Source organism: Neophocaena asiaeorientalis, unplaced genomic scaffold (assembly GCF_003031525.2).
Source record: "Neophocaena asiaeorientalis asiaeorientalis breed wild unplaced genomic scaffold, Neophocaena_asiaeorientalis_V1.1 scaffold119, whole genome shotgun sequence".
Lineage (NCBI taxonomy): Eukaryota > Metazoa > Chordata > Mammalia > Artiodactyla > Phocoenidae > Neophocaena > Neophocaena asiaeorientalis.
In genome coordinates, this window is record NW_020175821.1 from 1,838,784 (window position 1) to 1,854,660 (window position 15,877).

A 15,877-nucleotide genomic window follows, 5' to 3' on the forward strand; every position below is an offset into this window, starting at 1 on the left:
GATTGTAATCAACAATTTGTGTGAAATGCTTACAGCTGTATATTATACATGATGGTTTATCAGAAGGGAAGAACGATGCAGGTGCCAAATGTTACTACCTTTTTGTTTTCTTTCAGTTCAAATGCAAAGCCACTCCAGATGATTGTATAAATGCAGAATCTTGTGCTGGTTTCATCTCTGTTCCTCTCTGGACATCTCTTTTTTCACCACCTCTTTTTCTTTGTCTGCAGGCCCAGACTGATCTTGCTTCCTTGGCCTTTATCCCCTTGGCTTTCCTAGACACTGCCCTGTGCTGGTGGATATCCTTCTCATTGGATTCTTTGATGGCAGTCCATTTTCTCCTTTTGGAGATGGGTTTCCATTGATCTTTCTGCAAAGGTTTTTTTTTTTTCTTTTTAACAGTTTTGTTGATTACTCCTTAGTCTGGGATTAGGGTGTTTTTAGTCTAACAACCTGAGGCCTCAGGTAAGCAGTTTTTTTGGTTTTAAGTTTTAAAATTGCATCAGAAATTGGTGACTGTGATCTGAGCGCAAGATAAAAGCTTGTGGCTTTCCTTTTTTTTTTTTTATGAACATTTCACTTTGATTTTGGACTTATTTGTGCACCCCACTTAGCGTTAGAATCACTGGCCGCTCTGCTCCTGACATTTCTTTCAGCCTCTAGGAATTATTAAATGCTTTGAAAATTATGAAAAGATTTTGATGCTTAAAATGTGGTTTGGGGACTACATAAGGTTGTTTGACTCTCTTAAAATTCTATGTAGGTTTAGCATATTGAAATCGTTACAGGGTAAGTGTTTTATATCCCTGTTCAAAAGCTGACTTGGGATTGTCTGAAGGCTTCCACTCTTTGAAGTAAATATTGATTCATTTACAGGTGAAGTCAGTCAGCACGTAACAGACAAATTTCTATTTAAGTAATCTTTTTCTCTTGCTTCTTAAAATTAAATACTGTTTATTAGGGACTTGGCCTATTGGATGAAGGATTTGACTTTTATCCTTTTTTTTTTTTTAATTTGTGTTGGTTTTTGTGTATTTGCTTCTATGTGCAATATTACTGTCTTGATAAACTGTTATAAATGGCTGAATGTAAACAAAATAATAATTTTATGGATTTGAGTAGATGATCATTCATCAAAAATCTTTGAAATTGAAGTGTTCTTGCTTCAAATGGTCAAGCTTTTCTAGATCAATATCTTTCAAGTGTGCTTTGTGAACCTCTATAAATATTGGGAGGAGTGGAGAGAGGAAAGTGGGACTGGACCAAACAATGAGATAACCCAGTGTTTAGGTAGCAGCTTGTTAATAAGTCTTTGTCAAAGCACAGACCAAGCTCCACCTCATTCATTTTTGTATCTGCTCATTCTGAAAGTCAGACATGAGAGCAGATATCCTCTTCAGTAGTCATCAGTTCCCTTCCTGTCTTCTGTGGCAACTTCTGCTTGGGAATAATGTTCTGAAAATGGAGAGTCATTACTTTTAGAGCCTAACTGCGAGGAATACTCAGCCAATTGTAATTGTACTGTCCTTTTAATTCAGGATTGATCTGGCAGCTGATGGCAGTTCTCTTAATATGGCACAAGGGGTCTAAGTGTAGAACTCTGGAAGGTTGTAGGCACAAGTGTATTTATGACCCTAGACTGGATTACCTGGGACAGTGAGAACAGAGCTACCTACCTTAAAGGAAGAGAGAAGATAATGCTAACTTCTCTTCCCTTACCTGTTACTCATTTTCATTTCATTTTCTTCCATTTGTCATTCTTTTTTCTTTTTGTTTCTCTAGAAAGCTGCTTCCTGTCTTTATTTCTCTTTTTAATATTTTCCTCTTTTTTCTTCTTATTTTTCTCCATTCTCATTTTATCCTGGTTCTGTCTTCTCTTCAGTATCTCATTAAAAATGAAGACTTTCTTATTAATCATGGTGAAGCTTGGGGTGTTTGTGAGATTGAGAATAAGAGAGCTGTAAGGCCTCTGGGATCCATAGCTCTATCATTATAACCCCACATCCTCAGAAACTTGAGGATTAATTTAATAGCTTATGGTTTTTCTGAATGTTGATTTCCTTGACCTTCAAACACATATTTATTAGCCTGACTCAAACAATGAAGCTATTAAAACTTCGGAGGAACATTGTAAAACTCTCTTTGTACCGACATTTCACCAACACACTTATCTTGGCAGTGGCAGGTAAGTTGGGGACTTTCTTCCTGATGTTTAAATGTGATCCTTTTAGAACAGAGATTCTTAACCTGAGAGGTTATAGGTGTGCTCTGTAAAATTACATAGAAAAGTTTTGTGCATTTTACTTGGGGAAGGGGTCTTTAGCTTTTGTCATTCTCCAAGGAGTCTGTGGTTCAAAAAAGGTTGAGAACCATTTAGTTTAAGTATAATAGATGAAAATTAATTCAGCTGTTAGTATATCCTGTCTCCATTCTTTTTCTTGAGCCAAGTTAGCTTGAGTGCCATAGAGCATTCAGATTCCTTTTAGAAGACATTAATACTTATTTGGTTTTATTAAATAGCTATAGTATTTTAGGTTAGGGTACATTGCCATTATACTCCTTTTACGTATGTTACTAAGCATGCATAAAATATAGACATTAGGTAGACCATAGCCAAAGTAGGCTTATTTTCTGCCTTTTGGCCCTTGTCACGGGAAAAGTGAAGTCTGGCCTGTGATTGGAACCAACAGTTATGTTTGTCCTGCAGTCATTTTATCAGCCTTTTTTTTCCCCATCTGACCAGCTAAAGAAAAATTAGCATTACTATACTAAGGATAAAGGAAGGGAAAAAATTGTATTATTGATATTGCTGGGAAAAGCCACGTTTCCAATAACTTCATTTACAATTCTCAGGGTTACTGAAGTAGCCAGGTAGTAAACAAAACTATTCTTTAAGTACAGAAAGGTTTGACAAGAGTACATGGGCCTTGTATAGAGTAATTAAGTAAATTTGTATTGAATAAATATGTTAAAATAACAGAAAGTGACGGTGATGTTTGGGGGTTAGGGATGTGGGGGATTCCACTTAACCAGAATTGGAGAATGTAATTGGGGATATAAACCAACATTCATACTGACCAGGTTTTATATTTCCTCTTAGCATCTATTGTGTTTATCATCTGGACAACCATGAAGTTCAGGATAGTGACTTGTCAGTCGGTGAGTTAACAAACACATGCATTTAGGAATAGTGTACTGTTTGTTATACACAGACAATGATGTTGATGACAGTGGTAAGGTTTGTACCTTATAAAAAATTAGGGTTAGGGCTTCCCTGCTGGCGCAGTGGTTGAGAGTCCGCCTGCGGATGCAGGGGACACGGGATCGTGCCTCGGTCTGGGAAGACTGCACATGCCGCGGAGCCTGTGCTCTGCAGCGGGAGAGGCCACAACAGTGAGAGGCCCGCGTACCGCAAAAAAAAAAAAAAAAAATTAGGGTTAGGTCTCCACTCTGAGGGTTAGTATGCTTCTCTCCTCCTGAGTATTCTATATGTATCATATACTATATATACTAGTAGTTCAAGAGAATTTTCTAAGTGATAACTACAGTCTGCCATAACCCAATTTTGCTTTAACTAAAAATTCTCAAATAAGAAATCCAGAGTCTTAAATACTAAGTATGTGTGAATAATGCTAATCTGAGTAAAAACCATGTCCTTAAGATCTGAGCACAAAGACTATGGCCAGTAGCATTTCTTTGGAGGCAGCTATGGCTCTGTTTTGGTAAAACTAAATAAATGAAAACGAAAATTATAAAAAATAACAACCTGATGTTACTTTCTCTTACCTTATATAAAAACCCTTCCCTAAAGGTTCTCAGAGCTATAACGAAGCATTGACAAGCACTCTGTTTGGTTAGTGCCTTTTCTTTAACAATGGTAATCACTACAAGGGAAGAAATTAGGTTCATTCACTTTGTGCTTGGTGCAGTGCTTGTTAGCATATATAGCAGGCCCTTAGTAAATATAAGTTGAATGAATAAACAAGTAGTTCTTGTTCTATGCAAAGGGCTTTGCGAACAAAGGGTTAAGATAATGTATATAAATGTATTTTTTCCCCTTTTGGTAGGATTGGCGGGAGCTGTGGGTGGATGATGCCATCTGGCGGTTGCTGTTCTCCATGATCCTCTTTGTCATCATGGTTCTCTGGCGACCATCTGCAAACAACCAGAGGTTTGGGGATTCTTCTTATTTACGCTGCTAACCACTGAATGGCCACGTTATCGATTGGGGTGGTTCAGTGGGTGACACTGTCAGGGCCATATCATGTAATGGAAACAGTACTCATTGGGTCTGGACTCAGGAAATTGGATTCATGTCTCAGCTGTCCTATTAATGTGAGTTGTGTTTTTTGGCATGCTGCCTCTTTTCACCTCTCTGAACCTTAGTTTCCTCTTCATAAAAGAGGGGGAATTGATACCTATTGATATGAGGTCCCTTTCAGTTCTGACATCTTCTGTTAATATAAGTATTTGTATGGGTAAATAAGGGAGGTAGACAGATTGTGACAATTGTAATGAGAGTCTCACCTATCTAGTGTCCAGAAGGAAATAACAATTTCTATAGTCAGTAGCTCAGCTTATTTTGTAACAACAGAGAGGGTAAAATGAAAACTTAAGTGACTGACTATGGAATAAAAATCAACATGTGAATTTGCTTTGTCTAACTATAGGCAAATCTCAGTTATTTACGAATTGGCTATCTTTATTTTGTTACTAGCCATGCCTTTATTTCCCTTCTTTTTTTCCCCCTCTTCTTGTGCTCTTAGACAGTTAAGAGCTTATATTATGCAGCTATACCACCGACGAAGGAAAAGGATGAGATGGTATAACTAAGGGTCTTGTGACCCTCCTTTACATTAATCTTTTTTTTTTTTTGTAGATAGACCTCTTGCAGATTTATTTCTGTGTCGTGTTATATATAGATATATGTATATATACTCTTTTTATTACAATATATCCCCTGCCCTTCCCCCACCAAACTCACAAAAGGAAGAATAAATCCTTCCAGGATTGCCATCAGGCTTTCTAAGATAGTCAGGGCCAAGAATGAACCATCTCACAACAGCTCAAGAAACAGCTGCCCTTAGGCTATGGAGTCATCAAAGCAGTAGCATTCCAGGACCCAAGGTCAGGAAAGAGGAAAGGAAACAACAGCAGTGTGACAGGATTCTGGGGTGAAAGTGTCCTAGACTTTCATCAATGACTCCTAGAAAGGCAGGCTGGCTCCCAGAACTCTCAGGATGGGAATAAAGGTGGGAGCCCTGTGGCTCTTCAGATGCTCCCCAAATAGCCTGGGGGCAGGGAGTAGGAGCTGGGGGTTAGGTATGCAGGGCTTGGGCGGTGGGAGAAGGAACACGTGTGGGTTATGCTGAGGACATAGCAGCCCCACCTACTCAATGACATATAATAAACAGGGACGGATGCTGGCTTCTAAAGAAATAGGGGAGAGAGCATGGCAGGGAGCAGGAGGGAACAATGGGACACATAAGAAAGTTAGGTACAGGACTTCCCTGGTGGCTCAATGGTTAAGAACCCGCCTGCCAATGCAGGGGACACAGGTTTAACTCCTGGTCTGGGAAGATCCCACATGTCGCGGAGCAACTAAACCCGTGCACCACAACTACTGAGCCTGCGCTCTAGAGTCCGTGAGCCACAACTACTGATCCCGCACGCCGCAACTGCTGAAGCCTGCGTGCCTAGAGCCTGTGCTCTGCAATAAGAGAAGCCACCGCAATGAGAAACCCTCGCACTGTAACGAAGACCCAACACAGCCAAATATAAATAAATTTATTAAAAAGAGACAGAAAAGGGAAAAAGAAGAAAGTCACATAAAACAAAAAGTACCAACAAAAACATGACTTGGGGGCTTCCCTGGTGGCGCAGTGGTTGAGAGTCTGCCTGCTGATGTAGGCTACACGGGTTCGTGCCCTAGTCCCGGAAGATCCCACATGCCGTGGAGTGGCTGGGCCCGTGAGCCATGGCCGCTGAGCCTGCATGTCCGGAGCCTGTGCTCTGCAACGGGAGAGGCCACAACAGTGAGAGGCCCGCATACTGCAAAAAAAACCCAAAAAAACAAAGAAAAAACCCATGTACTTGCCTCCTCCCTTGGGAGTTGGGGAGAGAAGAAGGGAGGTGTGAAGGGTCATGAACCTAGGATTATCAACTGGTCAGGGGCACAAGAAAGCTCTCTGAGGACTCCTAAGGGGCAGGCAGATAGCTGGGGCCCCACAGTCCCACAGTCCCAGGGAAGAAATGACAGTCCCTTCAGTTCGACCTGGACCAAATCTTGGCGCTCCCTCAGAGCCCCTTGCCCTTTGAGGCTTTCTTGCTGGGCTGGCGCTGGTTGGTGCCAGGAGTTGGTTCCCTCAGCTCAGTCACGTGTTGCTCAGGTTCCTGAGATGTGGCTACATGGCTCACCTGTTCCTCAGTGCCTGACAGCACCACTTTGCTGCCCAATCACCACTCCTGCAGGGTTCAGGCAGTGGCACTGAGGTCCTGGTGCTGGATGTCAACCTCCAGTCTCTGGTTGGGCTGGTTGAGGGAGGCGAATCACGTCAGCGTACACGGCCTCAGTGACAGGGTCTTCCATATGCCACATGTTCTGCAGGACAAGGGCCTCCGGTGGTACTGCATATAGGATACACTTGACTTTGGCAGCCAGGGTGACGATTGATAGATGCCAAAACTTACCCTTCTGAGCCTCTGTGAGTGGAGGAAGATTCTGGGCTTCAGCTAAGTGGTCAGCATGTGTCCTGTAAGCAAACACTGTGAGCAGCCGAAATGTGGAATGTGGAAGCAAAGTCCCTCTCACCCACCTCTCTTCCAGCACACTGCGTGGGGCCACTGCTCTGTCACTTCCAGCAGCTGTTCCCAGCCTTTCCTGCCACCTCCCTCTACACTGATCTATTGATCTTTTGTTCACTTGCTAGCTATATCTATACATAAAATTTTTCCCTTTCTTTAGTCTTTTTTTTTTTTTTTTTTTTTTTTTTTTGGGAAGCCCTCTTTAGTCTTTAAAAATTTTTTTTTGCTTTACCTCTCCTCTTCCTTTCTCCTTTTTTAAAAAGCATTGTGCCCACTCCCTGTAACTCCAGTGTTAACAGCCCAGTGTGATGTATCCTGCCACATTTTATTCCTTGTTCATATATGGAATGTTTTACTCACTCAACAGTGCATTGTGGAAATGCCTTCCAAGACAACTGGTTTAAATTAAACTCATCTATTTTCATGGATGGCATTATATTACATAGTACAGATGTAGTATAGTTAATTGTTTCCTTGTTCATGGGCATTTGGACTATTTCCAGTTTGGTTGTTTTAGGGTCCCCAAGATCACTTTTTTTTTTTTTAATGTATCTTTTATTTATTTATTTTTGGCTGTGTTGGGTCTTCTTTGCTGTGCGCTGGCTTTCTCTAATTGCGGCGAGCGGGGACTACTCTTCATTTAGGTGTGCTGACTTCTCATTGTGGGGGCTTCTCTTGTTGTGGAGCACGGGCTCTAGGCGCTTGGGCTTCAGTAGTTGTGGCACATGGGCTTAGTTGCTCCGCAGCATGTGGGATCTTCCCGGACCAGGGCTTGAATCCATGTCCCCTGCATTGGCAGGCAGATTCTTAACCGCTGCCCCACCAGGGAAGCCCAAGACCACATATGTTTAAAAGGACTCATGAGACTCAGCATACAGTTGTACTTAGAGCAAAGGTTTAGGGACTTCCCTTTCCCTTTCCTTCAGGGAAAGGTTTTTAAAGACAGTAAGGGAGCAGGGGTGTGGGGTGCATGATCAGCTTGTAGACATTCTTCTGATTGGTTAGAGGTGAGGTAATCCTGTCAGCCTTCTGGTTCCAACCAGTCTAGGATCTACAGGCTTTTGGCAGCACACAGTTAACTTCTTCCACCTGGTATGGGTTTCACTATCGGCAAAACAGCGCAAAGGATATGGTTCAGGATATTATCCATAGCCCTTAAGGAGGAACTAAAGGTCCTTGACTTTGTTTAATGGCTAAACTATTATTATTTTGTCTTGCTTGACTGTTTTCCTTTGCTTCTACATTTTCTCATTTCTCTGATTAAATTTATTCTTTGGAACTCGGGGAAGGTCTAGGAAGCTAAAGTTTTTCTACAGACAAAAGACAGAGGGTTTGGGGCCAGGGAAGAGGGGTTATCCCAGGAAGGTCCTATAGGGTCTTGCTCGGTTACATACATTTATTTTTATACACTCGAATACCCCTATGCCTCATTTTTTTCTCTCATTGCACTTATTATCTTCTGAAATCTATATACTTTATTTATTACTTACTATCTATCTTCTCTTCCTATCCCCCAACCCTCAAACCAGATGTAAGTTCCATGAAGGCCAAGAACTATTCCTGGCTACATGGAGTTAGCCAAGCTGCAAAATCTGAGGGAATGGTCCCTATAAGACTGTCCTCACTTCTGATACACAGTTGCGAGTTCAAGGGTTTGCAAAACCATCTCGGGTTTGATTATTCACTAAAAGGACTCAGAACTCACTGAAAGCTGTTATGTTGATGGCTATAGTTTATTACAGAAAAAGGATAAAAATTAAAATCAGCCAAGGGGAGAGACTTACAGTACAGAGTCCGGGAGGGGTCCAAATGCAGCATTTCCAGTTGTCTGCTCCCATGGAGTCACAGATGGTGTTCCCTCCTCCTGGTTGCAGTGTGTGACAGTACACACTGAGTATTGCCAACCAGGGGAAACTCATCCGAGCCTTTGGTGTCCAGAGATTTTACTGGGGCTCGACCACCTATACTATCTGTGTGGCTGAACTTCAGTCTCCAAGGAGGGCCTGGAGGTCAGGCTTATCTTTAGTTGCTAGTTCCTCTGGAGGCCAGAAGTAATATTGTGTGCCCCAGAGACCTTGTCACAGGTCACACTGTTAGACTGTCCTGTGGCCAGAGCCAAACTGGGTGACCAGAGACACTCCCATCATGCAGGACATGCCAGGGGCATAGAGATCACCTCTCAGTAGTCAAGGGCAAAACCAGTCCTCTCTTTGTGTACACAAGGTTAAATTTTCACTACACACTGGCACATAGCAGATGCTCAGTACATATTAGTGAGTGGCCTTGAGATTGCTGGGTTATAGGGTATGTGTATTTGTAATTTTTAAAGTATGACCGGATTGTATTCCAAAAAAAATCTGAAACAAATTGCGTATCTACCAACAGTGGTATGAGGAGCTCTTTCCTCTTCCCTTCTTCTACACTCCCATTATTTTATTTAATTTTTGCAGACCTGATGGATGAGCGTTAATATTCAGTGTTACTTTTATATGCATTTAAGACTGAGCTAACTTTTTATGTCTTTTATATGTTTACAGTCAGTTACGTCAGTCAGCTTTTTATATCTTTGGCTATTTTTTTATTGCCTTATTGATCATTTTTGTATTGATTTGTAGGAATTCCTAATATATTTTAGATGCCAATATTCCAGATATTTCCAATGTTCAGGTATTCCAGATATTTTCTCCTAGTTTGATTATCTTTGAACTTTTTTTTAGTGATGTTTTTGGTTATAGAAAAACTCAAAAATGTGGAGTCAAATTTGTCATTTTTTTTCCTTCACAGATTATACATTTTGTGTTCTAAGAAAATTATTTCCTACCTTGAGGTGAAGTCATAAAGTTCTTCTATAAGTTTAAAAAAAATTTCACAGTTGAGCTTTCATTCATAAAGAGTATGTTTGTTTATAGGTTCTCTTGTCCCTTTTGCTCTCATCCTGCTCAGTAGCACATTGTCTTAATCTTAATTATCTCAGCTTCCTGATAAATCTTGTATCTCCAGGGCCTAAACCGCCCTCCCCCTTAATCTTCTTTTTAAAAAATATACTTTGTTATTGGGTCTTTGCTTTAAAAAAAAAAAAAGAAGATTAGCTTATTTGTTTAATTCTAGGAAAACCTTATGAGACTTTGATTGGAATCTAAGCTTAATGGATTAATTAGGAAAATTTTGTATCTTTTTGATAATCCCATCCTTGAGTGTGTTATCTCTCCATTTTTCAATCCTTTCAATGCCTCGGTTATGTTTTGTAACTTTAAATGTGTTTTTTAAAAACCTTTGTGGATCTTATGGATGCAACCTCTTTTAAAATAATAATTTAGGCTTTTCCAATTATGTAGGAATGCTATTGATTTTTGTATATCACATCCATTAACTCTCCTGTGTTACCTTGTTCTAATAATTTCTAGATTTTCTCATTAGATTGGTTATTATCTCAAATTAATAGTCTTCCTGTCTCATTTCTGATTCTTGTGTTTGCTAGGCCTTCCTGTATAATACTGACTAGAGGAAATGAGAGTGGGCCTCTTCATCTTATGCTGACTTTAAAATAAATGCACCTCAAGGATCACATTGACTTTGATATTTACTGTGAATTTTTTCTTTTTTCTTTTTTTTTTTGTGGTATGCGGGCCTCTCACTGTTGTGGCCTTTCCCGTTGCGGAGCACAGGCTCTGGACACGCAGGCTCAGTGGCCATGGCTCATGGGCCCAGCCGCTCCGCGACATGTGGGATCTTCCCGGACCTGGGCACGAAGCAGTGTCCCCTGCATCGGCAGGCAGACTTTCAACCACTGCGCCCATACTGTGAATTTTTGTTAGTTACCCTTTATCAGGTTACAGGTGTTCCCTGTTATTCCTAGCTTATAAGGAGTTTTATCAGGTAAGGGTGATTTTAAAGTAGAGTGAAAATAATAGGCAACAGTAAAATGGAAAGTGCAGAATGAGTTCAAAGCTAAAGCATTCTAGGAATTACCTATCTGGTAGCTGCTTTGCTGAATCTCTTGTAAGTTGCGAAGGAAAGATAACAGATATTCCAGATCAGGCCTTCATCTTCTCAGCTCCCCACTTAGAAATTGAGATTTTAAATTACTTGGAACACAACAAGATCAGGCTTTCCCAATCATAACTACCAATTTGAAGTCTGAAATTTTGAATTACAAGAGAATTTACTTACCCCTGTGTGATACATATGCTTATAAGTGAACGTTTATTGAGTGCTTACTGTGAGGTATTGTTCTAAGCACTCTATTTGAAATGACTTACCTGCTTTTTTCATTACCTCTATAAGTAATGTTCTGTTATTATTCCCATCTACAAATGAGGAACCTGGGGCACAGAGAGAATAGGTAACTTGTGTAAGGTAACAAGTAGTCTGTGGCTGAGCCTGCACTCATAAATATGATACTGTCCTGCTTCTCTCTTGTTAATAGCGGCAATTGAGAGCTTTCTGAAGCGGAAGAATTACTTTATTATTCACTAAACTGATGTAATGAATGACTATAATTGAGGTTTCAATAATTAGTCCTGTAAAATCCAGATAGTAGAGTAGTTTTTTTTAGTTTTCTAATTTTTTCCTTCTGTTACCTTTGTTCTGTCAGGTTTGCCTTTTCACCATTGTCTGAGGAAGAGGAGGAGGATGAACAAAAGGAACCTATGCTGAAAGAAAGCTTTGGTAGTGATAAAAGTCACCTTTTGTGCTTTAAATATTCTTTTCTGGTTTTTAGAAATAGAGTAAAAGAAGTATAACATTTTGAGTATCAAAATCAAGAGACTTTGATGCATGTATTTATTCTTTTACAACATGTTCTTCAGTTTGATATGCAGTGAAGTTAGGGGGAAGTGAAAGTAAGGGTATGAATCTTTAGATGAAACCATGTTCAGTAAATAATGACACATTAAATGTCCAGTTTACTTGCTAGAGATGGGCTGAAAACTTGACTTTGAACTTTCTAGCACAAATGTAAAGATGGAAAAACTTACCTGTAGTATAATTTAGTGTCAATAAGCTTAAAATAAAGCTCTGAATCCATTTTTGCTATCAATGCTGGTCTACTGACCTAGTTAACCAGTCTATTTTTTTTTTTCTTCTACAGAAGGAATGAAAATGAGAAGTACCAAACAAGAACCAAATGGAAATAGTAAATTAAACAAAGCAGTAAGTATGACTTCTTTTTTTTTTTTTCCCCTGTCCTCTAGCCCTTGGTGGAGCTCAGCAGTTACGTACAGGCCTTAATGATTTTTTACCTATGCTGTAATTAACATTTTTAAAAACAGAGATAGCAAGAGATTCTGTCTAGGACCTAGTAATTTTTTAACTAGATGGTTTGCTGCTATGTCCTGAAAAGGCTCCAGACCATTCTGATGGTTCTGTTTAATGGTTTTCATCAATGAAATCATAGCCCCATTAATAATCTAAGGTGACCTTTTTTGTAGTAAAGATGATTTTTTCAAAACTACAATGAGGTATCACCTCACACCGGTCAGAATGGCCATCATTAAAAAGTCTACAAAAAAAAAAAGTCTACAAATAACAAATGCTGGAGAGGGTGTGGAGAAAAAGGAACTCTCCTACACTATTGGTGGGAATGTAAGCTGGTGCAGCCACTGTGGAAAACAGTATGGCGGTTCCTCAAAAAACTAAAAATAGAGTTGTCATATGATCCAGCAATTCTACTCCTGGGCACATATCTGGACAAAACTGTAATTCAGAAAGATACATGCACCCCTATGTCCATAGCAGCACTGTTCACAATAGCCAAGACATGGAAACAGCCTAAATGTCCATCAACAGATGAATGAATAAAGAGGATGTGGTACATATATATACCACGGAATACTACTCAGCCATAAAAAAGAATGAAATAATGCCATTTGCAGCAACATGGATGGACTTAATCTCTGTCATACTAAGTGAAGTAAGTCAGAAAGAGAAAGACACATACCATATGATAACACTTATATGTGGAAACTAAAATATGATACAAATGAACCTATCTACAAAACAGAAAAAGACTCACAGACATAGAGAACAGACTTGTGGTTGTCAAGGCCGGGGGTGGGAGAGGGAAGGATTGGGAGTTTGGGATTAGCAGATGCAAACTATTATATATAGGATGGGTAAACAACAAGGACTTACTGTATAGCACAGGGAATGCTACTCAATACTCTGTAATGACCTATATGGGAAAAGAATCTAAAAAAGAGTGGATATATGTATAACTGATTCACTTTGCTGTACACCTGAAACTAACACAAGATTGTAAATCAACTATACTCCAATAAAATTTTTTTTTTTAAATCCTGTGGTAAACCATAATGGAAAAGAATATATATGTGTATAACTGAATCACTTTGCTGCACGGTAAAAATTAACACAGCATTGTAAATCAACTGTATACTTCAATTTTTTTTTTTTTTTTTTGCGGTACGCAGGCCTCTCACTGTTGTGGCCTCTCCCGTTGTGGAGCACAGGCTCCGGATGCACAGGCTCAGCGGCCATGGCTCACAGGCCCAGCCGCTCCACGGCATGTGGGATCTTTCTGGACCGGGGCACGAACCCGTGTCCCCTGCATCGGCAGGCGGACTCTCAACCGCTGCGCCACCAGGGAAGCCCTGTATACTTCAATTTTTTAAAAAAATCAAGAGTTTTTCAGTCAGCTTTTTTTCCCTTAAGAACCGTGCATTCACTCTGCATTTAAAAGGGCTTTAGAATTTATCTCAGTTTTAAGGAGCAAAGCTTACATGAAGCAAAAACTCTAGGTATTAGATTACTGAGAAGAAAGCGTTTAGGGATGTAGGATATCATTTTATATTTCATTCATATAGTTTAGTTTTTTAAATTAAATTATTTGACATTTCTGTTATTTGTCCTGTTATGTGAATATACTAGTTCAGAGTGACAAGAGACTAAATTGAGACCTCTTTAGATCGTTACTTGAGATGTATATTTTGGTGCATTTTGGTAACATCTGGCATTTATATGTTCTCAGCAGGAAGATGATTTAAAGTGGGTAGAAGAGAATGTTCCTTCATCTGTGACAGATGTGTAAGTTTTTGAATCCTTACCACAAGAATCCTTTTTCACAGTTAGTATTACTTTTATTATTTTAAATGAATGAGCTGAAGAGCATAGTAATGAGAATGCTTGTAGTTAACTCTAGAAGTAAAAGGTTAAATTACTGAAATAATTTGAAGTGTTAAAAATATTAAAAAGATGTTAGAAAATAAAGACCAGGAATGATATACAAACAAAAATAATCCAGATTATTCATTCAGATGACATTTCTGCTCAGAAAGATTTAGCTATAGGTCTTCCTAAAATCAGTGGGATAATCCTTTTGGAATTTTTGAGTTCCTTTCCATGCCTATAATTTTAATTAAACATTGTTCCTATTAAAGTCCATACAATTCTAGTAACTGTGATTCTTTTTTTTTTTTTGTATTTGCTTTTTCTTTTCCTGAAATGTCTTCAATGGGATGCAAATCTTAGGTAGTTACAAAAACTTTAAATTGTAGTCATTATTCACTGTCCTTTTTGAACCATTTATGGCTTTATTTTACATTGTTTAGTTTGTTTTTCTCTCTGCAGAGCACTTCCAGCCCTTCTGGATTCAGATGAGGTTAGTAATCAAATCATATGCACATAAACTATGGGTCTGGTGGCTTAAGTCTTCTGTTCAAGGAGATTTATTTATATGACTCGGTAATGGACTGATGAACTATAGTTGACAAAGGATGAAAAGAGAAATACTAATATTATAACTAAAATATTCAAGAATGTTTCCTTTCTGTACATGTCCTCCTTTTATTTCTTACAAAGTGTGGTCAGACTTGAGAATGTCTTTGTTTAAATTGGGTAGCCAGTACTGTACTCTTCCACTAATTCCTTTGTCTTTAAGAAATTCAAATTTAACCCTTACCTAGTCTAGGCAAAAATAATAAAGAAAAGTTGGGGCTTCCCTGGTGGCACAGTGGTTGGGAGTCAGCCTGCCAATGCAGGGGACACGGGTTCGTGCCCCGGTCCGGGAGGATCCACATGCCGCGGAGCGGCTGGGCCCGTGAGCCATGGCCGCTGGGCCTGCGCGTCCGGAGCCTGTGCTCCGCAGCAGGAGAGCCCACAACAGTGAGAGGCTCGTAAAAAGTTATTTTAATTTACCTACTATGCAGTGTTATCTGTGTCACTGTCCTCCAGATAATAAGGATAATTAGTACCTCTAATGTTTATGTTGATTATTAGTCTTTTAATATGGCTCCATACGCTTTATCTAGAAGATTTCACATGAGGTTTTATGTAAGAATTGCAGTCTGAGTTCGTGGAAACCAGTTCTAGATGTGTTCTGAATGTTTAGGTTATTCTAGAGTGACGATTTCAGAAAGCCTTTTAAAAGCCTCTGCCCAATTGTGACTTACTGTGTTGGATTGACTGCTAAAAAATGGTCACTTCTCACTGACCTGCTGTGTGGTGCAGTACACAGTGTCAGATTCCTTAGCTGTTGCATGCATTGAGATAATTGAGAACTCTACCTTTCAGACAAGCCTTTGCTTTTTGTGGTATATTCTGCAGTTCCTAGATCTTTCTCTTGGGAGCCATCTTCTGCTAACAGTTTGCCTTCAGGGTATCCCGTTGGCTCCAGCTCTCCAGACACACATATTTCAGCCAGAGGAGGCTGAGTATGTGAAACCCAGTTTTGCCGTTTATGGGAATATGGGTTTATTGTAGTACTTTTGGTGGCACTGACTTCATCTGTTTATATTTTCCTGTGTGAAAAAATGATTCAAGAACTGAAAAAGAACAATGAATTACAAGAGAAACAAATAAAGGACTAGGAATCAAAACAGCATCAGACTCTTCAACAATGTTGGAAGCTAGAAGATAATAGAACAATGTCTTTGAACTCTGAGAAAAATTATTTTCAAACTAGAATTCTGTACTCAACTATCAATATAAGGGTAAAACAAAGATGTTTTCAGTCATGCAAAAACTAAAATAATTGACATCCTATGTGTGCTTTCTCAGGAAAGTATTAGAAAATGTTATTCATAAAATGAGGGAACTAAAAAGAGAAAGACTTCGGATC

General features: G+C 39.4%; 1 protein-coding gene and 1 pseudogene across 2 annotated transcripts in view; one reads left to right on the plus strand and one right to left on the minus strand.

Annotated features, from left to right (window-relative positions):
- The window catches only part of TMEM87A (transmembrane protein 87A), a 43,168-nt gene that overhangs the window by 25,041 nt on the left and 2,250 nt on the right, over positions 1-15,877 (plus strand). The window contains exons 12-19 of one of the 2 annotated variants that reach the window (XM_024732562.1): positions 231-299; positions 2,077-2,185; positions 3,101-3,159; positions 4,068-4,171; positions 11,399-11,472; positions 11,894-11,955; positions 13,790-13,845; positions 14,389-14,419. In XM_024732562.1, the coding sequence (XP_024588330.1) occupies positions 231-299; positions 2,077-2,185; positions 3,101-3,159; positions 4,068-4,171; positions 11,399-11,472; positions 11,894-11,955; positions 13,790-13,845; positions 14,389-14,419 (564 nt within the window). The remainder of the gene's footprint in view (positions 1-230; positions 300-2,076; positions 2,186-3,100; positions 3,160-4,067; positions 4,172-11,398; positions 11,473-11,893; positions 11,956-13,789; positions 13,846-14,388; positions 14,420-15,877) is intronic. The other variant, XM_024732561.1, reaches the window with a different exon arrangement.
- On the minus strand, positions 6,073-11,076 carry LOC112391260 (COP9 signalosome complex subunit 7a pseudogene; annotated as a pseudogene).